The sequence below is a fragment of the Platalea leucorodia genome, assembly GCF_965183815.1.
Source record: "Platalea leucorodia genome assembly, chromosome: 5".
Classification (NCBI taxonomy): domain Eukaryota; kingdom Metazoa; phylum Chordata; class Aves; order Pelecaniformes; family Threskiornithidae; genus Platalea; species Platalea leucorodia.
The window spans coordinates 82,926,970-82,951,852 of NC_138827.1; the positions used below are offsets into that span (position 1 = coordinate 82,926,970).

The following is a 24,883-nucleotide window of genomic DNA, read 5'->3' on the forward strand; positions in this document are numbered from 1 at the left end:
AAGAATGATCCACTGCAGCTCCAGTAATTTCAACATAAAAATGTCACACAAATCTGTGTCATGGCAATGACTGAAAGCAAAAGATCCTAATTCTTGATAAGGTTGTCAGACTTCGAATCTCATTGCAAGGTGAATTAGCATATCATCACACACTGCTGCTCTTCTGTCTCAGCTGTCATAGGGACCTCCTTCATATCCTGCCAAAAACAAACAAAAAAATCTGATCTGCAAAATTTTCCTGTATGAAGAAGAGGAATCATCAGAAATAATCCTTATTCTGTGTGGAGCCCACAAGCTGCTGGAGCAGAATTATCACCACCTGGGACCTTGTTCATTCTTTTCTAAATGGTGAAAGTCCTTGGAAATGTTTTGGCCTTCTGCTTATAGTTAATTTCTGTAATTAACTATCAAAGAAATAGTAAACTCTAAATTCTTTCTAGAAATAGAACTAGGTTGAATTACAGAAAGGTTTAGCCTAGATTAAGATGTTATTAAGATCTGAGAGTCAAATGTTTGTGACAGAACTAAATCCCACACTACTCTTTCCATCAGAGGGAATAGGTACCAGAGGACAGAGATCCTAATTCAAAATCTATGCAGTGCGATTTGTGCAGCTAAAGAGTATCAAAATAGTGCTAAAATTAGGTGACAAAAAGATAAAAATTAAAGACATAGGTTATTTCACAAAATATATGACTTACTATGAATTTATTTCACTCATTCTTACAGAACGAACTAAGACAGAAAAAATGTTAATTTTAAGTATAAATCCCCACTAGAGTAAACTCTCCAAGGCATAGGTTTTGCTCCCTGTAATTAGTTCAAAACTTGTTATTCAAATTGTTCAAGAACTTTATTCAGCATTTAGTGATGCCAATGTCAACATATCCTGAGATCTGTATTACGCAGATGAGATCCAAATAGAGATTAAGTATGTGTAGTCTATGACACAAAGTATATTTATTCCAGCCTCTTTATACCTTCAGCTGCTCTATTTTTTTTGTTTTTTCGTTTTTGTGCGGATCAGTTTCTCAAACCATTTCACAGGGAGAGATCAAGACAGGGCAGGAAAAAACAGATAATGGGGGGAAGGACCAGAATTCCTCTTTCAGGTTATGCCAGCTTAAATTTTCAGATGAGCTAGAGAGCCTACCTTTATCTTTCCCTCTATATGCTGACTACTTGCCACTAATAAGTAAGTCTGACTCTGATTCTAGGACAAGAAAGCCTTAGTCAAAATGGGTTTCAACACACCCCAAACAGACCCACAACACCGAAGACCTCTCTTGTACCCTCTTCAACTGCTGCCTGGCATTTAACGCTTGATCCCACCTACATTTCAACAGAGAAAATGTATGACAGAAGATTACATGCAGAATTAAAGGAATATCTTTGACTGCCAGACTGCAGGGACTGGAGCATCTCTCATACTAGGAAACGCTGAGAGAGCTGGGACTGTTCAGCCTGGAGAATTGAAGGCTCATGGGGGATCTCATCAATGTGAACAAAAACCTGAAGGGAGGCTGTAAAGAAGATGGAACCAGGCTCTTTTCAGTGGTGCCCAGTGACAGGACCAGAGGCAATGGGCACAGACTGAAACAGGAGGTTCCGTCCAAACATGAGGAAGCACTTTTTTACTGTGAGGATGACTGAGCACTGGCACGAGTTGCCCATAGAGGTTGTGGAGTCTCCATCTTTGGAGATATTCAAAAGCCATCTGGACATCATCCTGGGCTACCAGCTCCAGGTAGCCCTGCTTGAGCAGGGAGGTTGGACAAGATGACCTCCAGAGATTCCTTCAGATCTCAACCATTCTGTGATTCTGTTGGTATAGAATGTGATGATATTTCCATGTTTAATGACAATTATTGTAGCTAATATCCCAATTTGCTTCAGCTTGGATGCTTTCTACATATTTTTTGTGGGACAGATGTCAATACCTGTTCCAGAACTGAGGAGAGAAAATCTAAAAATTGTCATGAATTTTATCATATATCCAAACAAAACAAAGTTATCAGTGCCCCAAACATTTTCTAGTTGTTTGAGGCTAGGACACATAAATGTCTCCAATTCTGTTGTCACAAAGGTGTCTGATACCTGTATGAGTGATACCTTGTTGTCACCCTGAAAAAGAGAAATCAATGAAGCTGGACTCCCTCTCCACTTATAAAAAAACACATTCTCCAAGGCAATATGAACCATGTCCCTACTATCCTCGCTTATTCCTTCATCAGCTTCAATCACTTATTCCACATAAAAAGTTTTACTTCTCACTGAATGATTCTTTACTCCTCTCTAAGCATGCCAAGTAGATAAACCAATGTTATTTGATGTGGAATAAGTTCTGTTCCAGACAGGATGAGAAGACTGAACTTGGACTTGGTAACTATCAAGGAGAGACAACTGGAGCCTATGGTCACAGCATCATAACTGTCTTTTTCCCTTTTTTTTTCTTTTTTTTTGGGGGGGGGGGAGGGGGGTGGGAAGGGTTGAGGCTGCTTGTATATCTTGTTACTTTTCTTTTTTAGGAGATCTGTGTCTCTTGAATTATGCAAGAGTTCTGATTCTAACTATGATTCTAACCATGAGAATCCAGGATCTTTTCTCACCAGGGCCCAGTGGAATCACTATTGAGGAGATACTGAGTGTAATAATATAAATATGTCAGGAGAGAATGGAGCGATTGAAACCCAAACCTGTATTCAAATGATTTATTAATTTTGGATTTGTCATTCAGAATAATGCTATTTAAAGAGCAATTCTAGCTTTATCATTTTCAAAATTTTATTTTGAAAATTATTTTATTTTTGCATCACCTAGTCCTGCATTCATGTAATTTCAAGATTATGCTGGCTTTTAGTTGTTTAGAAAAGGGTATTTTGAATTTTTGTTGTTACATTAGTGTGACTTAAATGTGTTTAAAGACTTCAAAAGCTCACAACAAAAGAAGTGAAATGCAATATTTAGAGTTTTATTATTTTTAAGGTAGTCTCATGATTTTGAAGACTGCATGGATGATTTTCTAATATTTAGAGTTGTCAGTATGTGTACACATAATGTATTGATGTTGATTGCCGCGTTATAAGAACATGATTTTCAATACAATTGTTCCTGCTCTACACAGACAATCAAATATAACTGTGAGAATCAGATACTTCCTTATTAACACAAGCTAAAAACTGATGGATAGAAATATTTTCTCAAGGTAATGAAAATCTGAATATTACAAATGTACATGGATGCTTGGGTTGTCAAGCTGTTGTGTGTAGTGCACAACACAAAACCTAGTTTGGAAACATCAAATTCTGTATAGTGTCAGCTACTGGACTTGGATTAAATACCTCACTACATACAATGTGCATGATATGGTAAGCTCCTTTTAGTAATGTAGTATATAGCAATGTTTTAACAAATTTCTCTTCAAATCAGCTTCTTTCTTGCATTTCTATACTTGTGTTAGTTGAGTAATCTCCAAAACTCCATTGGAAATCAGTGTTATTTGGGCACCTGTCTTCCTTCTAGACATTTGACAATTGTATTAAAGAGTAAATGTTCTTCCTCTCTGATGTATAACAACTATTTTAGAATGTAAGCTCCATGGGGCAGGGACTTTTTAATCACAGATACTTGAACAAAGGCTAGTATCTTTCAGATGTTATTGGCATATAAATAACTATTAACTAATATGCAATGATTTTAGAACAGTTTCATATTAAGTGTAAATTAATTACCAAAATAATTGTTTCTTTAAAGAAATCCCCAAAGTATCTTCAGAAATATAAACCAACACACATGGTCTGCATGATTTTTGCTTAATGGTAAAGTACAATTCCTTGTTAAATGAGATAAACAGAAGCTGATGTGGAAAATGAATACAATTTATCCTAAGGCTGTGCTCTTGACTTTCTAACAATTCAAATATCTTTTCTTGTAAGTACCTCTGAATTGAAAATGTATTTCCTATTTTGCATCCTATAAAAAATTGAGCTCTTCTAAATCGTATTCAGATAGACATGTAGAAAAAGAATTAATTCAAACTAGGTCTTTTTTACTTACATGACTAGAGAACAATTTCAAAATAAACACCTGCAATTTTTCTCCACCTGTATCATTAGCCAGACATATTTGGTTGTCAGTTTCTCGGTATCATTCAGTAAATAAGTTGCTACAACCCACAATATTTTTATTTCAATATAATTACATTAAAATAAAAAAAGTAATTGCATACTAAGCTATTTCTAGTGGTGTGATTGATACTGAAAACAGAGCGGCACCACAGAAGCTTTTCATTTATCATGTTTTCTTTTGCTTATTGTTGTTGAATGCTGGCTTTTTCTGAGGATGTATAAATTTAATGTGGTAATGCCCTATAGATCATAATTTTTGTATATATGTGTGTTAAAACATTCTGTTTGTTATTTCACAGCATTGATTTCCATTAACAATCATAGAAACATTTCAACTCAGTTAAAGGTACTAATATTTAATTTGTAAATCATAGCTTGGCTTGTGTGGACAGAAGCCTCATATCAGAAACTTGTTCATCTTCTCTGTTAGCAAGGGATATGAGTTGTGAATATCTTTATGTAATAAGAGTGAGTGCACAGACCTTTATTGTGCTGAAGTAAGAATTAATATAGCAACAAATGAATGCATTTTGTATTTTTTTTTTTTTTCTGTGCAGGAATATTTATGGGTTTGTAGAAAAACAGTGCAGAGAATAAGCAGGAATGAATGAATAGACTGCTCTAATAACAAAAAGACACATCCTGTCACATATGCATAAGACTGGTAACATCAGTTCATGTTTTGTGCTTAGAAATATGCAACAGATGTAGCCAGTCCCAGGGAAAGCATATGACCCATTAACATCATTGACAGCAGATAACAGGATTTAACAGAAAGAAAGGGTGATGCATAATAATGTGTCAGGCTCATTCCTTAACACAGCGGGCAGATTCACAAGGTGGGCAATACTCCCATAGAAGTCTGTAGCAGAAATGTTTACTGATTCTAAAAGAAGCAGAGGAAAGATGATCCTAGACAATTTAGAAAAGCTCACACATAATGACCACGTTGTAAGTAGCTCACTTTTTTTCTTCTAAAGCAAATTAACATGTTACCATGGTACCCAAGAGGAATCATGTGGTTCTACTCCAGGCAAACTGCCATTGTTCTAAGTAAGAGATGAGCAAGGACTATAGCAACTAGCCCTGTGGTTTGCTGAACTAATCTTCTGCCTATGTAAATCTGCATAGCATCATTGTTTCAGTGGCACGTGTTGCTTTTTCAGATAAAAATCTAAGTCCTACACTTGCAAGCAGAACATATTTAACAGGAAAATCCCATTAAAATGCCCTCTCTCTGAAAAACATCTGATCTTTTTCAGATAGCTCTCATTTTACAAGTGTCATGGTTATTTCAGCAAAAACCTCTCGTATATTAAATGTAGTACTTTTATAATTGATAAAAAGGAAATAGACATATTAGTCCAAATGGGTGAAATCCAGTCAAGACTCTCCCTTTAGCTGTCTTATTTGTTATTTTACTGCAGTATATTTATTCATATACCTTGATACCATTTCTTGCAATGAGAGAAATCTTAATAACGAATTTTGTAACCACTACATACATTAGTATGTACGTTGGCATTCACATTGTATAAGCTTTGCAATGTAGATTACACTATGCACTTGTTGAATTGTAATACTCTGGCAGCTCTTAGGGCCACCTCTATTGGTATGTCACTTCTTTCTTTCTGTCCAGGAAGAAAACATAAAAATTATATAAAGCAATTTCATAGCATTGACATGAAATGCTTATGCTTGTCTTTCCAGGTCCTGAAGGGGTTTCCAGAATGCTTACAAGCTGACATTTGTCTGCACCTCAACCAAAATTTGCTTCAGAATTGCAAAGCTTTCCGGGGGGCCAGTAAAGGCTGTCTTCGAGCTTTGGCTATGAAATTTAAGACAACACATGCACCTCCTGGAGACACTTTAGTGCACTGTGGAGACGTTCTCACTGCTCTTTACTTTGTGTCAAGAGGTTCCATTGAAATCCTTAAGAGTGACATTGTTGTAGCCATTCTTGGTAAGTAAGTTAAAAGAGTCAAGGTATTGAAAAGAAATATCCATTTTTGTTCCTGGGGAAGGAAATTTGTAAATGCTTTACTCACTGTTATTTGAAATCAAGCAGAGAAATTATTTGTTTAAGGAGCAAAGTCTACATTACTGCAATAATTTATGTGTGCCAAAGAGCCCACGTCTTTGGATATCTAAAATGTAAGAGCAGGAGTGAGTCAGATTTATCCCTAGGTAAGTGGTAAACTGCAAATTGAGGCAAGCAGATACCAGATTACTCCAATTCTGATTATGCTGCAGCAACCAAAGTCAAGGACACCCTTTTCTTGAACAGTGTATGAGGATACTGAAACACATAGACCCCCTATATGCCAGCTGGAGAAAAACATATATCTACTTCAGGCATTCTAAATGTCTTCTAGAGCTTTTCAGAAATGTCTGCTTCTGCCCACTAAGCATATAGAAAAGGAAGAGAATAAGAGATTAATCTGGTCTAGACTGATACTTAAGTGTAATAACACCAGTGTTTCCCCTATATCCCTTATCAACCTGTTCCTGTTTGTATATCATAGGGAGTTACTTGTTTTCTTTCCCAATGAAGATGGCTTAGAGCAATGTTCAATCCAGCTGGAAGCTCACCTGCAGCTGGCAATGGCTCTTACGTGGAACCAATAAGACTTCATTAGCTGCAGCAATTTTAAAAGTAAAATAACTAAAACCCTACCTAAACAAGACTACTGATTTGTTTCTCCCATTTAATAACAGGTAATAAGAAAGCAAAGAATAATTGAGTAGATGAGTAAGGATTTTGGTGTATGGAAACCTACAGCAGCTGTGACATCATTCATATGTTCTCCTTTCTGTTTATCATCCACTGTAGGAACTTATAGACAGAAAACTAGCTGAAGCAAAATGTGGACTGGTAGCAGTATGTTGCTATTAATCCACTTGTGACTGATTATTCTGCTAGTACTTTGCAGGGTGGATACGTGAGCAGAAGTACAAAGGTGTGCCTACAGCAATCCTTCCCTAGGTTTAGATGGTGTTATCAAGATAATTTGTCATCTCATGCTGTTGCACCTCATCAGCTGGGCCAGCTTTAGGCACAAGCGAAGTAGGGAGCGTGCAAGTATAACAGTGTGAGGTTTTTACTTACCTGTGTGCTTTCGCCTGATTATGAACAGTGTGGTTCATCGAGGGTTTCATCTCTTACATCAAAAACATGTACATTTCTATAGCACTCACAATCAAGAAAAACTGACGACTTTATGAACTCAGTAATTTCTTCCTGGACCAAAGATGCAGACTGGCCAAGTTTTGCATGTTATGCACATCAGATCCCTGTGCTCTCACATTGCAGCAGAAACCCAAATATTTGCAGGGCAATGCCACTGCATCTCTTCCAGCCTACAGTTTCTCACACCAGGGGCCACAGGTTGGAGCCCCGCTCTCCCAGGGAACGGTGGTCCAGACAGAAAGAGAGACAGTTGTGCACAATTGCAGCCAAAAGGAACTGCTCTGTTGGCCCACAAGTGTTGCATGATCCATGAGACAGGAGCCTGCCTGATAGCTGGCTCCAGTCAATGAGTCTGTGGTATCTTAAAGAATCTGCTAAAAAGAATAGAAGATGATACAAATGAAAATTACTCTGCAATGAAATCACACAGAAACCTAACAAAGATTATCAATACTTAATCAAATATTTTTAGTTAATTAGTCTTTCTGAAAAACCTACACACAGAAATGGACATAGAAAACACTCAGTGCTTTGTCCTCTGAGGTTGAAAAGACTTCAGCCCAACAGAGGTAGCATGGATGAAGTTTCCACCCTGAACAAGTATTGCAACTTCATCACAGAAATCAAAGAGTTCTGAGAAATTTTGGTTTTGTCCCCCATTTTTCCTCAACTCATCAGTACTGTCTGATGCTGCTGAGTAAGGTCTGATCAGTACTGACCTGACAACAGTAATGCTGTGCCAAATCCTTATAAAATACAATGGCTGTGGACCTCATAGAATCTACCACCTCTTTCAGCTTTGCAGACAAGATATAAAAATACTGCGATCGTGTCAATAGTCATATTGCAGAGAAGGTATTATATGCCTTGAATAAGGACCTCTGCATTAACAAACATTAAGGCCAGGAGGACTATTAGATTATATTGGCTAACCTCTGTTATATCACTGACTCCTGTTACATTTTGTACCTTTAACTATATCTGTTGTGTCTAATGAACTGTATTGGATGAAAGAAAAGCAACAGGTTTTGATCTGAAGACATAACGAGATGAAAAGGGGATCACTTTTCTTAGCAGTTTATTTCCATAGTTAATCATTTTTATTGTTAAAAGTGTGTGCTTTATTTCCAGTATAAAATTATCTTCCTTCAATTCGTTTCCATTGGTTCTTGCTATGCATTCCTTATTATATTCTAGAGGCATTTAGTACCAAGTAATTTTTCCTCTCTATAAGGATATATGCAACATAATCAGGTTACCTCTTAATCTTCCTGTTGATAAGCTAAACAGACCGTGCTCTTTAAGATACTGTAAATCAGCCCTTAAAGCATTTTTTTGCATCTTCTAGCTGCTTGCTCACCCAGTTTTCAGCTTCCTTTTCAGAAAATGGAAAAACCAGAACTACTTGCAGTAACCTAATATAAAAGCCACAAATGTTTAACAGAGAGGCAAAATCACCCCATATTCTTTTTTACCAGTTTACTGTTTCTCAGTTGCTATGACCACTATTCTTTACCACAAGTGTTCTCCCAGTTCTCCCCAAACCCCATTTTGCAGGTAAGCTCTGCAACCGTTAGTTTACAGCATATTTTGCACAGGTCTATATTCTACGGCTGCTCTGCATTTATGAAGGTTAGGTCCAGATTTGGGGAAAATGAGCAATTAAACAGAGATGACAATTTTAGCAAACAGGTACTGCAAATGTGTCAACATTGACAGAAAGAATTGTAATAGTATCAAAATAGAAGCAGCTATGTTAAAGGGCTTCTTCAAAACAACTTCTGCATCTTGGAAGTTTTGCATTCCCTCTGAAAGATGTAAAAACTAAATCATTTTCTACTAAAATATATTTCAAGTATGGTCTGTTTCTTCATGTAATTCTTAATAAAATGAGATTCCAGGCCAAACAGGTCCTGGACTCTGCTGAGCAACAGAAATTACATCTTTGTCATCATAAGAATATGATTTAAATAGTCAAATAATATTTTTATGAGAAAGGACAAAGGAACTTGCTCTAGTCATACTGTTTTGATGGAACTGAAGAAAAACTGTGATGAAACTAGATTTGCCTTTCACTTAGTCCAGTTACATGTCTATGTAATTTCATTGATTTTAATAATTTTACTTATAATATTTAATAATAATACTTTTGAATTACAACATATGTGTAATGGTAATCTAATTGTATCACTTCATGTAAAACCAAGTATTCTACACCATTATCATAAAGAAATACATCATTCAATTTAATGGCTTATTCATGTTTAAAATAATAATCTCCATCTAATTTTCTTTCTGCAGGGAAAAATGATATTTTTGGAGAGATGGTACATCTTTATGCAAAACCAGGAAAGTCAAATGCAGATGTGAGAGCTTTAACTTACTGTGACTTGCATAAGATCCAGCGAGAAGATCTTCTAGAAGTTTTGGACATGTACCCTGAATTTTCTGATCTCTTCCTCACCAATCTAGAACTGACTTTTAATCTGAGAGATGAAACTGCAAAGGTACATACAATAAGTGATTTTTTTTTCTTAATATTGGGCCGAATCCATCCCACAGTAACAAAACTTGAAAATAGCAATTGAAATACCAAGGTTAACAAAATTAAAAGCTAAAAGCCTGAGGCCAAATCCTGTTTTAAAAAAATATACTCACCTGATTGCTCCTACTGAAGTCAGTTAAATTCAGCAGAAGTCAATGAAATGATTCAGATGATGTTAATCTAACAGGATTTTGTTCTATATTTAAAGAGTATTAAAGTTTCAGCCAGAGGGATTTTGGATATTTTGCAGAAGCCGTGGAAAATATGTTTTTTTCAGATGACTATAGTCTGGGTCACCACAAGGGGAACTTTTGACACTAAATATAACTGTACAGCCATAAAATACAGATAAATCAGATTATCCAGATTCATTCTGTGTCTAACAATAGCAAATATTTAATTGCCTTTCAAACATGAATTGTTAATTCTCTTATCTTGGAGTGCACTCTACCTCCTAGGAGACTAAAAACATACAAGGGACTTTTCAAATTTCACTCAGTCTTCAGATTTTCAGGGTCTCTTTTTCCCACAGTGACTCTCCTAAGTGTCCCCTTTTGCCCAGATTGCATCTTCAAGAAAGAAGAAAAATTACCAGTGTTTCCTTATCTCAGACTGCTGGGGTCAGTTCGAATTGGGAAAGAAAGGGGAGGTTTGGCCTGAACAGGAGAGGGGAAAGGCTGTTGCCCAGCTCGTGCTACTGGAGCTAAAGCTTTCCCTAGAAAGTTGCAGGGTACACTAGCACTGGCCACGAAACATGGACTACACTGCCCATAGAATGACTAGTTTACATTTCATTATTTCTGAGATACTGCCGTTTTGTGGCTTCTGACTATACTTTTAAGGAAAAGCAGAGGTTCAGTGAGAAGGAACTAACATAATTTGGCCTCAAAGGCCTTCTGAGAAACAAGGAGACAAAGAACACTGAGTTTTGGGCTGTAAATGATAGGGACAGCTTTGCTAATCACATGTGGATCTTTTTAGTTTAAAAAATTAAAACAACTATAACTTCTGACAAGAAATGTCGCATCTTTTTATGCTGAGCCTTTTCTTTAATAAAAGATCATTCTGAAAATAAAAGACCGATTCTATTCTTTATTTTAAAAGTCATCCTTTTGTGTTTGTGGAAAAGGTCATCATTATTAATTACATGTGAAATACAATACAATGAATTTATAGTCTAGTGATAAATTTAAGTTAAAACTGAAAGTCCACATATTTGAAAAATTCTTTGAGGATAAATTCACGTTAACGATTTTAGTCTGAGCAATTATTTCCTGCAATTACATTGTCATCAATGTTTTATCATTATTTTTTCCTCAGATCTGAGAAAATTGAAACAAAATTCCATCTTTTGTGTTGTGGTGTAGAATACACAAAGAAAGTCCTCACTGCTCAGTTCCTTAGAAATTTTTCAGTTGTTATTTCTTACTGCTGTACCAGCCACTAAGAAAAAATTGCTAGACTTCACAGAGACAGGGAAGGGAGGACAGGCTCACCCATGCCTCTGAGCTTGCAAAAACAGTTTTCTCTAGCAATTCCAATTGCCTTCCACTGTCTATTGCAATCCAGAAAATCATCCCCCAAGAGAAGTGATGAGCACATTCTGATCTTCAAAAAATCACTCAGATCCAGATTTGTTACCTGAATAATAGGTGCTTCTGCCTCAACTTCTGCTCCTGTCCTCCTATTTATGTAAAAGTGCCTTTTTCTTCCTGTAGTTATTCTACCAGTGGGCCACCACTGAAGCACCTTGCCTACCAGGTTTACAATGAAGGGAATAGAGAAAGATGTAAACACTTCCCACTTCTTTCCCTCTGCCCTTCTCCCACATGCAAATCTGCTTACTTGAGTGGTATGGGAAACCTCACTTACCTGAGTGGTATGGGAAACCTCACGAGCACAGGGAAGGGAAGTAGGCTGAAGCCAATGCCATGGGTATGTTCACAAAGAGCATAACTTTTTTTGCTTATTTGTAAATTTCTCAGTTTTAAATAAGTAGAAAGAAGAGTGAAATGCAACTTGTATTTATTATGGCAAAAAAGCACATCCATCTTCTATAAGATGGATAGAAAAAGACAACATTGTGTTCTGCTATGGAAATAAGTATCTGAATGAACTGAATCCGATAGAGAGGAAGGGAGGGTCTAGAAAGATAAAATAATGAAGGGTAAAGTGTCTGGTGTTTGTCAGCCTTATATTTATTGTTGTAAAATGTAACCTTTATAATTTTTACCATGTACTTAAATATAAATCTAACTACAATCAGTTACCACATTACTTCTTGCAATAGTATACATTCTCTGTTAGAGGTTATTTAATTTTTTTTTTCATTAATTTCTCTAAGATTACTTAAACCACATCTGTGCAAGTCCAGGAAGCTGATAACACATGAACACACGGCTTTCCATGTAAACATTATCAGAATACTTTTGTTTCACCATCAAGTGTGACATTGTTGGTTTTGCTCAATCTGCATGAACTTTTTAATGTTAACATTGAGCAATACCATTAGTTGGGGATGGGGAGGCTGATTCAGACTGACTTGTGTAATATTGCCTTTCTTAAAGCTTGAACATGATTAACAGTCAATCACCTATTGAAAAACTGCTCTCTTTAGATGGGACTAATCTGTCATTATGTTTCATATTTCATTAATCAAGTCTGACCTCATAATAAGATCACAAACTACTAATGATACGGATGGAGATAACTACAAACTACGAAGACGGAAATTGTCCTTTCAAAGTGAAATAGAGAAAGGTAATTAACTTCATTTCTTACATTAGACAGCACTGCTTCATTATTCATTGGTATTTCACTTGGTAATGCTTGGTACATTAAGGTCCCGTGTTGGCTGTTACTGTAGCAGCTCTTCAGAATCCAGCTGAGCAGCAAAAACAGTGTGTACATTGTCCCCTATATGGTTATATATGACTAGAGGATATCATCAGTTTCACCCTTCCATGACTTCACACCTCTCAGTGCAGAGCTGTTCAAACACTAAGCTACCTTATTGCCCTTGAGATATGCATATATATGTGTATATTAAACAATATCTATTTTCTGAGACACCATGTTTTAAACTGTTTGGAGAAGATAGTCTATTGGATTATTTATTAGCAGAGTTGACTTTGTTTCCTCAGCAAAGTGCTTTGTTGAACTTGATGCTAGGTAGTGTTTCTCCCTGGAATTAAAATATTTTGTTTTCAGGACAGTAGATTCACCATAGTCAGATTTTGATTCATATGGTAATGTGTAAATGGTTGTCCTGGCAAGTGTTCAGGTAACATTTTCTGTGCTTCCGTTCACCTTAGAGGCTTTTGGGAGTAATCCTAACAAAGGAAAATTCAGTGAAATATTAAACTATGTTACCAGTACTCAGTACTGCTAAATACCAGGAACTGTAGATATTAGCTGTGGTCAGACAGCAACAGTCATGAAGGCAGCTACACTGATACTCACAGGATTTTCATTTTTATGTAGGGAAAGCACAATTCCTTGAATAACATTACACTTTTATGGTCCAATGGTTTGTCTGACAAATTACTGTTTCTGGTATGCCTGTCTTTCATACTCCACAGTTAAACCCCAATCCTAAATGCAGCATAATACCAATTTTGTAGTCGCAGAGTAACTGATCATAAATGGGAACACTTTAAACATACATAGCAGGCATAATGCTTGATGAAGGAAGACTTTAATCCAGAGTGTGGCCACTCAGAACAATGACATTGCCATTCGATCAAAGAAGCAGCTTTAGGGCAGGAAGCCAAGACTGACAACAAATCTGTCAGGAAAATGTCCCCATGAAATATTCAATCTGCTCTTCACAAAGAATCTGTTGACAGAGGCGCTTTGCCTGAATAACCTTCACATTTCTTATGAGAAGACATATGCTGCCACCTAGACAAGATGGAAGTGGTCTTCCATGTTGTGCCTGCTGCAGAATTACAAATAGGCTCCTCAGGTGTCAATGTGGTACCAAGACCCCTAGGCTTTTATGGTTCTTGTCCAGTAGATTACACTGCATATCCTCTTGGAGACATTTATTTGCATTACTTTTGAAAGAATATACTTTCACACAGTTTTGTCTTTGAAAAAAACCCTTGCACCATTGGGGAAGAAGAGACAAGACTGGCAACAAGCTCCTTAGTCCTGATAATGACTGTATGGTATCTGGTAATGTCTGAGTTAGACAGAAGTGCCGTACATTGGAAGTCCATCTGAGGAGAAGATGCAATCATAAGAGTCCTTTGCCAAGAATTGAGAATACTTTTGGCCCACTGGCTTACTGCCCCTGGCTGGTCCCTGTTCAGATTCTCTATATGTTGCCATAGCTGCAGCAGACAGCTCGTAGTCATAGACCTTCAATGTAACTTTTCTGTGACCCATCCTACATCCTGCATGAGGTTGTAGAGTACTAGAGGTTACTATTGGCTTGTAAAGTAATATTCTATTGATTTCAGCACTTTACATATAGGAGGGAGTGGCATCATATTTTGATCCAGCATAGTTAGTCTATAATGATAAATACTTGGGGACGATCCTGCAGACTGCCTCAGAAGAACTGGAGTAGAAAAGACAAAGTTCCTGAACACACAGCTGGCAAATGCATTTCTGGTCACAGTATTTTGACAGATAAAAAATATGTGTTGTATGATGACTTTTAACAACCATATTTTGATTTCAGAACTACACTTTGAACAGGATAGAGACATCCAGCATTCTTGCTTTAGTATTTTGATATTTTACATCTCACTAAATTCTTATTGATTTGTAATTATCATGGAGGGGTTGCTCATGAAATGGTCTTCTTGCTGGCATTCTTTACTTTCAGCTGTTGACCTAGTAGCTTATTATGCAGCTTGAAATTTTATTGTTTCCATCTTTAGTGTGATCATCAGCGATTTTCTCCCTTTTGGAGTGCTAAAAATGGGATTGTGTTATCTCAGCCTTTAGTTAATGCTAGCCTGATTTGGACCTTGTTGCCATGGTAACTCTCCCTGCACGAGTTTTATCAGGGGTTAAACAAAATCAACACAGCTCTCTGTTATGCATCTGCAGTTAGTACCACTACTTTTCCAATTCCACACAAGACCTTCTCACTCCACCTATACATATTTCCACCATTTCTTACCTGTGTCAACAAAAATTGATCTTAGCTAGTACACTGGGCTCTGCCATAGTGTGATTTTAAAGGGTACAAGGCTACTTGAGGGACCAGCTTGTTCTCTGGTTTCCAGAAAGGACTGCAATACCACAAGAGGTCCCCTGCAAAAATTAACACTTAGACTACATAACAGCTTATTCTTGCTGTCACTAAAAAGAAATTCTTTGCAGGTCTTTCAGAATAATGGATAATATTCCTTGCACAGGTGCAGGTGCAGCCTTAGCCAGTTGCCATAGATGCTTGACAGTCAGCCAAGAAACTCTCTCCATGACTGCTTAAAACAAGCAGTATTCCTGCCTGGCAGTTCCAAACAAAGCTCTCGGCTGGGTTGACAAGTTAGTCTCTTGCTGAAAACTGAGGAACAAGCTGCTCCATCTACATTCACTTGTCTCTTTCAGCAGTGCAGAATATAATCCTTTCTTGCCTGTTTCTCATTTTCCTCTGGTAGTTCTGTGGGAGTCAGCTAATTTCAAGAGAAACACATAGGGGCAAGAAGTTTCTTTCGCTCTGCTAGTTCTGAGTGCAGATCTATTATCCGATGCTGATAATTGCTAGATTTGCTTACATCAATATGAAATCCAAACATACAGGTGAAAAACGCAAAAGTTACAGGCAGAGTGTAAGCAAGCTTGCTGGGAGCTTGAAAACGTGAGGCTTTGAAAAGACTTTTCTGGAGTTCAAGCTTTATTACTTTTGCTAGCATCTTGTTTAACTTTTTATTAATTTTAGCTCTAAAATCTTAACCTTCTTGGGACTTTTCCAGTGTCCAATTATTCTTGTTAAAAGATATTCTTTGCATTTAACTTTAACTCATGTGACCCTTAGCTGAAGGCCATCAAAATTCTGGACCTGTTCTGGACACTCACACATAATTTTCTCGAAGATATAGAAGCAATCAAGTATGAAATCTTTTCCAATGAGAAAGCTGATTTGGGGCCAAAACTGCACTTGTTACATAGCCAAATCATAGCCATCCTTTGTTCTTTTGACAGGGCATATAAAATCTTTCCATCATAGCCGGGGTAATTAAAATACTGGCTAAATAAACAGGCATGGACATACTAACTGGGAATGTAATGATGACCTCACTGAAATACATCCTTATTCTGGATTTTTAGCTGCTTGTTTTTAGCAAAAACAAGATCATCATCCCACAGACTCTAGCTAAGAGGGTGATAAGAACTCCAATGGAGTTGTTAAGTTAGTAACCGAAGATTCAGGCAGCTAGCGATACTTAATCTTTAACTTTTGTCAGCTGGCCCAGGCAACTCTTAATAAGGAATTTTTATTTCCATGGATGTGATTTTAAAAGGCCACAAAAGAAAGTTCTTATGAAATCTTGTTACACAATTACTGTATGCGCTTGCCCATGTTGACACAGACTGTAACAATCAAGTGGGATGTAAAATGCATTTTACAGTGTTTCATTTTTAGCATATTGTTAACTAAGTAAACTTTTATAGTACTTACTTAATTTTAATTTGAAGAGTTATGCTTCTTGACCAGGTTTTTCCAAAAGTATCTACTGATCTATTCCCAAAGCAAGCACAGAAGCCAGAGCTCTAATAAAATTCTAATTGAATCTTGATTAGTATAGCTACCTTAAGTGTGCGGTGCTTGTAGGTACTATCCAGGCTAAAAAGCCAAACCGTATTAACATAGCTTTATTACACAAGGTATCCAGAGGCCACAGCTGGCAATATAGAAGACAAGGAAATCTTTCAGAATCTGATTCTCCTGCCTAAAAGTATGAGGTGAAGCAGTACCAAGAGAATGGGAAAACACCCCACTGCCCCTGCTTTCTCCCATTCTTGTCCCCTTCCCCCAGCTTATTTATTTAAATGCTTACTTTATGAATAGATGACTCAGCCAAGCACTGTGCTGTGTCCCCAGCAGGAAAGTAGGGTAAGAGTCTGGATAAAAATTGAAGGTCTTATTTAACTGTGTTGAACTGTTAGTATTATGCTGATGAAGCTTGCTTGGGCTTAATTAGAAAAGAGTTTCTAATATTCAGCCAGAGTGTTAGGTGGTTAAAGGACCAGGAAACAACTAATATCTTGGCAGGCAGCATGTGGCTTGAAACAAGACCTCATGTACCTGAAATCTTACCTTTAGCATGAAACCCCTAACAAAAAGTATATGGTCAACAGAGAGACCATCACTGCAGTTTTCCATCTGCTCCTATTATTGTTATTGATATTGCTGTTACCACAGTGCCTAGGAGCCACCTTGGGGAGCTTCCACAGAAGAGTCTTGTTTCCAGGAGTTAGTTACTCCCAGAGAGGCTCTTTCCAGAGGCCAAATCTGATTGAAATGTTGTATGCAGTCACACATATCCATAGCCATCCTTTGAAAAAAAAAGTAATAATAGCACTACAGTGAAAGCTGAACTCCTTGTAAAAGAAAAGAGAATTCTAAACTTGATAGGAGAACTGCTTTGGCCTTTGCCCTGAATCCCTTCTGAGGTGCATGTTTATAATTTTTTGTTTCTGATTTTTTAAGTATAGTATTATTTCCTGAAGTATAAGTCAAGAGTTGTCCTTCCATTAATATCTGATTAGCATTAAAGCTAATACAAAGCCAGACAGAACAAAGAACTTCAGAGATAAGGCTGTCGCTCCATCCTAACTTATCTCATTTTACTAAAAATGGCACAAAAGAATAAATGAAGGATTGCATACTCAGTTAAACTTTGAAATTCATGGCTTTTTAAATGTGCCTCAAATTCAGTTATTCAAAACTAGCTCCCTTCTTAGTCCATTTAAAAAAAGGAACATGGATCCTTAAGGAAAAGTTACCCAGTTTTTAGTCCAGGATGGTGGGGGGAGGTTTCAGTGTCTTCTGCTCTTCCCTGTTTCTGGAATTATCTACACCTTCATAGCTCAGAGAGGAAACACAGCAAAGGACACATTAACTTAAAAAACTCTCACAAGCAGCACTGAGACAGAACAGTAATTCAAACTCTTTCCAGTACAGTTCATTTCCTCCACCATCACTATCCAACCCACTGGAACCTCTCAGCAAAATTGCCAGGACTTGCTATTACGATGGAATTTCACTAGTTTCATCTTTAGGTTCCCCAGCGAAGACCTAGGAGTTCCCAAATTATGAATGAAATTGGAATTAAAGGAATCTTCTATCATTAAAAACCATCACAGAAAAATAAGAACTTTAAACCTTTTTACTACTGAGAGGAGAAAATGTTTTAATTTTCCTAAAATACCACCATGAACCCACTTTTCCTAGGAATAGGAATCTTCCTGCATCAGTTTCTAGACAGACATTGTTTTTCCTTGGTGTTAGTCAAATACCACACAGATATGTGACAGTACATTTTGTAAGTAAGGGGTCCTAAAGACAGGTGGGAAATTTGAAAGGAAACATAATGAGTAGAAGTGAGGAAGAAGGAGGAAAACAAACAGGTGCTGAAGAATATAAGGATTTCCTCACCCCAGGTTTCAGGAGCCATTGTAAGTCTTTGGCTTTGATTCAAATTTTGAGGTCTGACAGGTCTACAGACAACTGCTGTACCAAGCTGCTGAACAAGGACTTATAGCTACACAAATCCATGTGCCTGGTGGAACTTTAGATAAATTCTTTCTACCAGCTTAAGAAATCTCTCAAGAAATGTGTGTGCACCTTTAAGAACTCTTGTCTCTACCATGTTCTGAAAATGGCCAAGCTTTGATAGAACTGTATCTGTTTCAAAAGATTATTTTTAAGCCAAAAAATCTCTGATGGAAAGAATCTGTTTTCACTTCTTCTTCATTTCACCTAAGTTCTGCTGATTATTTTACTGTAGAAGGGCATAACTGTATATGATGTTCACCGAAGGAAAAACTACAGTAATGTAGCCAGTTCTCATCTTATCATAAAAATCTGGCACTGTTGCTAAATTAAATTATTATTGAATATGTGATTACTTCAGGTTTCATTACATTGCTCTTTTTTATTTCTAAAATTTATAATCCTGTGGTCCTCAAATGTGAAGAAATATTTTTATCACTGAGTAGGCACTGTGTGCTTTACTACTTCCTCTAATTATAACTAAAAAGCTGCAGATGTAACTTTCCACTTCTAAAAGTGAATTCTAGTGCAACTAACCATCAGAATACTATGTGATTATTTAGATTAACAACAGCAAATGAAGTGTATGTGAAAGGCAGCCTTTATGTTAATTCTCTCACTGTGCTAAGCATTATTATTATCTTTTATGTGATATGTAAATAGTTTTCCTGTTCAGAGACCCTTGCTATAAAAAGTGCACTGCAGATTTTAACAGTACAGTTTGTTGTCAGAGCTTTAGGACCAACTACTTCTCCTGACTTTTTCAGCTGAGATCATTTGGAAAATATTTAGATCTGAACTTCTCAGGCTGTCCAATAGACACTTTGAACAGCTTTCAACCTACTTTTCTTTTTTCATGCACACTAAATTTGTGATTTTTCCATACAGTTTTCATGCATTAAAACCCATCTGAAAAGTAGGTAATTTTTCTTGCACTAATAATTAGACATTCTATTAACTTGAACAGTGCTATAATCATCAATGATGTTTCTCCAAGGACCAAGAAAAACCCCTAGAGATTAATATTAATTTATGCTTTCTTATCACTTCAAGTTATTAGTTATAAGGACTTTATGATTAAACTTTTCTTAAAAGTTTTTGCTTTTTTCTGTACTATTTTGTCCTCAGGGATGTATTGGTAATGTGCAGATGTTGGAGCAAGCTATGCTTTCAGCAGGCACTCAGAAAAATGTTTACGAAGGCAGCACTTCTCACTTTCCCTGATCACCAGTCATGACCTGAGATGATCATGACAGCAATAGAAGACTGTCCTGACAACGGACAAATTTCTCTTCAGCTGAAAAATGGTAGAGTGCTTTGTTCAAGTTGTTCATCTTCTGGAATGGACTTTCAGATGACCTTTCCTGGGACATGTTCCTTGTCAGGACATGAGTTGAGGCTGGTTTTCATAAACATCCAGATGTCACGATATGCAGCGTCAGGACCCTGAGCCTGAGTGTAGGCCAAGTTGATTCTGAGAGACAAGAGCTCAAGCACTAAAATTCAAGATTTATAAATGTCTTAGGTTTGTTTAAGTGAATTGAATTCAGGGTAAGTTATAGTACTTTCTGATGTTTAAGAAGGGTTAAATATCTCTATAGACAGAGCCAAAATCAATTTTCAGACAAATTTTCTGGTAGCAAAGGTGGCATAGCTCTCATTTCAAATGTTGCATACAAAATGAAGTCCAGAATTTTATCTATTGCTTGTCATGCATTTGTAAAGTTTGTGGGGATCACGTTCTCCCATTAGAAAATACATCCACTTAAGTTCTTCATAGTTTCCTGTAAGACTGTTTGCAAATCAGTACAGTTTTCTCTCTAAAGATTTTAAATTCACCAAAATTAAGCAATAAAAAGTTAATAGAAATTGTGAATTAAAAATCCATGCTGAAGTCGGTCATTGGAAGGTCCTGTATGAAAATAATTTTCAAGTAAAAATATTAATTGCAGATTGGGTTAAGAGACCCAACCTGAAAGATCCAAGTCAAAGAAAGGATGGCAACAGGAACAAAAGTGTCAGACACCTTGCTTGTGGATTTCATTGTTATAATAATATATCTTAAAGGAATATAAATTACTTTAACTTTTTTCTTTTATTCTTAGATATATGAAAAATATGGCAAAAAGGTGTATCTTCACCATAGCAAGTTATCTACTGAATGACCAAACACTGGATTGCTTTTCATTTTCATGTTCACAAGCAGTCAGCTTCCTCCTTTTTGATATTTTCTGTTACCTAGCCTATCAGAAGGCACTCAGTTATATTTAGCAATGTACTCCACACCAGTCACATTCAACTACGTATGAAGCAAACAGCAAAGAAAAAGAATTAGGAGCATTTTAATTAGCAGTTTAATAATCCTAAATTCCCTGATTGACATTCTATAGAGTAGTTTAGCCTGCATACATCTTGAGCAGACTTCTCTGGAATCACCCCTCGTTACATATCGGTCCTGCTCCACAGTACCACTAATTTTTGATATTACGTAAATATTATGCATTGATTGTATTGTAAGTGAAAAGCAGTGATTGCAGGAATTAGAATTACCATTTTCCCTGACTGATTTTATGCTGCTCGCCATCTATATGGTGGAAAACATAGGCATGGTTTGAACATCAGTGTTCAAATTATGCATCAACAGCTCTTGATTTTTTGATATCTTTGAGATTTAGCACTTTTTGAACCCTGTTTGTGGTACTGTATTTAACATACTATCTCTCTGAAATGCTTGGTCACTGACTTTTCATTCCAATATTTGCTGCCCGTGGTGCACGGGTGGGCACATAAGGCATTTTTCTGGTCTCTGACAAGGTAACTGACGTTTTTAAGTTAAAGAACAGATAACAAATAGTCACGATGACTAGCAAATATTTTCTTCATATGTAGGAAAGACAGATTGACCACCGCAGGAATATTTGTGAATATCACATAAGAAAGAGCTAATAACTGTTGAATCAAAATACTTACTGGGAATCTGAAGATCTGCAGATCTTTTGAGCAATCAACCATCCCTCCTTCCAAGTCACAGTGTGCATTTCTCCTTACCAAGGGACGTACATGGTGTAGCGTAAAATAATATGGTAGGGTTTTTCAAAGGAAAGGGAAGATGTCATGTCTGCTGAACAGATTTATAGTTATGCAGATCATGTTAATGATAAGGATTATCTCTTTTATGGTTTGGGCTATAAATTGCTTTCTGTAGGGGTGAGGAAGTTATTCACCTCATTTCCTGCACAAAATTGAATTTGTCTAGGCATATTATGGGTCTTTTTACTGAATGGCTGAAAAAGGGAGTAAAACTTTGCCACTTTCTGAAACACTAGGCTACATAGCTAGCCTGATTAAATATGACAAATTCCAGTTAATGAAATTACAGTAATATTAAACAATGCTGCTCCACATGTAATATAGTACTGACGCTTTCACCAATATTGTTTGCAGCAGAATAATACATTAAAAGAAAATATGTCTAGATCATGCAGACTGCCAATGTCTGAATAATGCAAAACTTCAACACTACAGGCTGAGCACGGAACACAAAAGAAACTTGTTTGATCTTTGGTAACCATCTCGCCAAGCTGGATTTTATGCCAGTATTTCTGTGAGTCTATGTCATAGCTATTTTTCATTGCCCTCACGACAACCCCATTTCTTCCGCTCCTTTGCCAATGCAAGCACGAAAAGCAGGACACAAATGTTATGATTTTTCCCCAGGGCTCAGTATTGGGGCCAGTTCTGTTTAATATCTTTATCAATGATCTGGATGAGGGGATCGAGTGACCCCTACTCTAGTAAGTTTGCAGATGACACCAAGTTGGGCAGGAGTGTCGATCTGCTGGAGAGTAAAAAGGCTCTACAGAGGGATCTGGACAGGCTGGATCGATGGGCTGAGGCCAACTTATGATGTTCAAGGCTCAGTGCCGGGTCCTGCACTTGAGTCACAACAAACGCATGCAATGCTACAGGCTGGGGGTAGAGTGGCTGGAGAGCTGCCTGGCAGAAAAGGACCTGGGGGTGCTGGTTAACAGCCACCTGAACATGAGCCAGCAGTGTGCCCAGGTGGCCAAGAAGGCCAACAGCATCCTGGCTTGCATCAGGAATAGTGTGGCCAGCAGGACTAGGGAAGTGATTATCCCCCTGTACTCAGCACTGGTGAGGCCAAACCTCGAGTGCTGTGTTCAGTTTTGGGCCCCTCACTACAAGAAGGACATCGAGGTGCTGGAGTGTGTCCAGAGAAGGGCAACAAAGCTGGTGAAGGCTCTAGAGCACAAGTCTTATGAGGAGTGGCTGAGGGAACTGGGGTTGTTTAGTCTGGAGAAGAGGAGGCTGAGGGGAGACCTTATTGCTCTCTACAACTACCTGAAAGGAGGTTGTAGTGAGGTGGGGGTCGGTCTCTTCTCCCAAGTAACAAGCAATAGAACAAGAGCAAACGGCCTCAAGCTGCGCCAGGGGAGGTTTAGGTTGGATATTAGGAAATATTTCTTCATCAAAAGGCTAGTCAGGCACTGGAACAGGCTGCCCAGGGAAGTGGTTGAGTCTCTGTCCCTGGAGGTATTTAAAAGAAGGGTAGACGTGGCACTTAGGGACATGGTTTAGAGGTGGACTTGGCAGTGCCAGGTTAACGGTTGAACTCGATGATCTTAAGGGTCTTTTCCAACCTAAACAAATCTATGATTCTATCATAGTTACTATGAAGATTTTTGAATTTCCAGACAGCAAATGTCAGAGGACATTGCCTGTAAACTTGGCAGGCACCCACCCAAAACACATAACAGGCTAAGACAAGTCCCATAAAGAGTGTAAACGATGTTTGTACATGTTTGGTAAAGCACAAAGTTACAAAATAATCATCTTCAGCAAAACACAGTTTCTAGCAATCAGAATCAGAGACTGAAACTTATCTTACTGGAAAAGGAAGGAGGAAGCACTAGGATGAGGGGTTTTTTTTAATGATGGCATTTATTTTGCAAACAGAAGGGAAAGGAGAAGAGAAACCTTTTGAAACCTTGAGTCTGTGTGATAGAAAGTGAACTTATCCATACATGCACATACACAAATAGAAAACTCAACTCTTCTGGAAAACTCATTCTGAAGCAATGATGGGATTTCATTACAAAAGGAAGGAGAAATTGGATAAATTCACACTCTGAATAAAGCACTACCTAGATATCATTTGTAACATATTTGCACTGAGCTACAGAGACCCTGCTAAGCTGTTGAGCTGAGGTACAAAGCTTGCACCATCATCAGATCCTAAAGAGCCAAATAAAAAAAACAGTTTCCATTTTATCTCCTACTCTAGGTGCAGAGTATCACAGGATTATTCTCCAGACAGTAGAATCTTTAGCATTAAATAAGAGTCTTTTAAAAGGAAAACAACTTTTGACTCTCTGAATATAGCCAGATGGCTAGCAGATAAAGCAATGGCAGTAAAGCCAAAGATGCATATTTTGAAATAAATCAGCTGATGAACAAATCTTCCCTGATTTCAATAGGCAGGACCCTACATTCAACAGATCTCCACTTTCCTTCTAATGCCAGTGAGTTCATTATACCTAGACAGCATTTGGAAAAGAATATGTTCTGTTGTTCTGATATAGATGGAGACTAAATGCAAGGATATTGATTAAATTACCCTGGTTTTACAGCAGTGTAATTGTTAGCAGAATCTGGCTTCTTATTTCTAGATATTTTAATATTCTATGAATATCACAGATAAGACAGTCTGCTACACTTCAGCTGCTATACAATTTTTTTCATTAGAGTCTCAATGACCTCCTCTTAAAATTAATCCACTGATTGATTTGTATTCCACAGGGTGCTCATTACAGCTACCGTTAGTGCACAAAATCTCATGAACATAAAAAAATACCCTAAAAAATGGCAATTTCAAGCTTTCATTAGAAGGTCTTTTTCACAGGTTGAAGTCAGTCAAGCAGTAGGTAATTAAGACAATTTACTGTAGCATAACTGTATGTATTTCACCGTATATTCCCACAAGAAAAGCCATGGGAGACATCTACATTAGAATTTTCTTATGAAGCTTTCTTTTGGTTTTGTACTATTTTGGAGATGGGACTGAAGAGAACACGGTACTTGACTCTCCAATCTGAGCATCCCCCAAGAGCTTTACACTGCCAGTCCATTTCCTTTTGTGCTATTGCCTTCGCAGTATCAGAGTATCACTAATATCACTTATAGCTAGTAATCCTCCTCAAAAGAAGCAAATAAAGTCACTTCAGTCCAGGGCTTTGTTAATTGCCCTTGGAGACTCTAGAGGG

At 37.3% G+C, this 24,883-nt stretch overlaps 1 protein-coding gene across 1 annotated transcript in view; it reads left to right on the forward strand.

Moving 5' to 3' along the window:
• The window catches only part of KCNH7 (potassium voltage-gated channel subfamily H member 7), a gene marked incomplete at both ends in the record, with an annotated part of 241,690 nt that overhangs the window by 204,586 nt on the left and 12,221 nt on the right, over nucleotides 1-24,883 (forward strand). Inside the window, 3 exons of the mRNA XM_082312493.1 lie at nucleotides 5,838-6,090; nucleotides 9,619-9,824; nucleotides 12,523-12,622. Coding sequence (XP_082168619.1) covers nucleotides 5,838-6,090; nucleotides 9,619-9,824; nucleotides 12,523-12,622 — 559 coding nt within the window. The remainder of the gene's footprint in view (nucleotides 1-5,837; nucleotides 6,091-9,618; nucleotides 9,825-12,522; nucleotides 12,623-24,883) is intronic.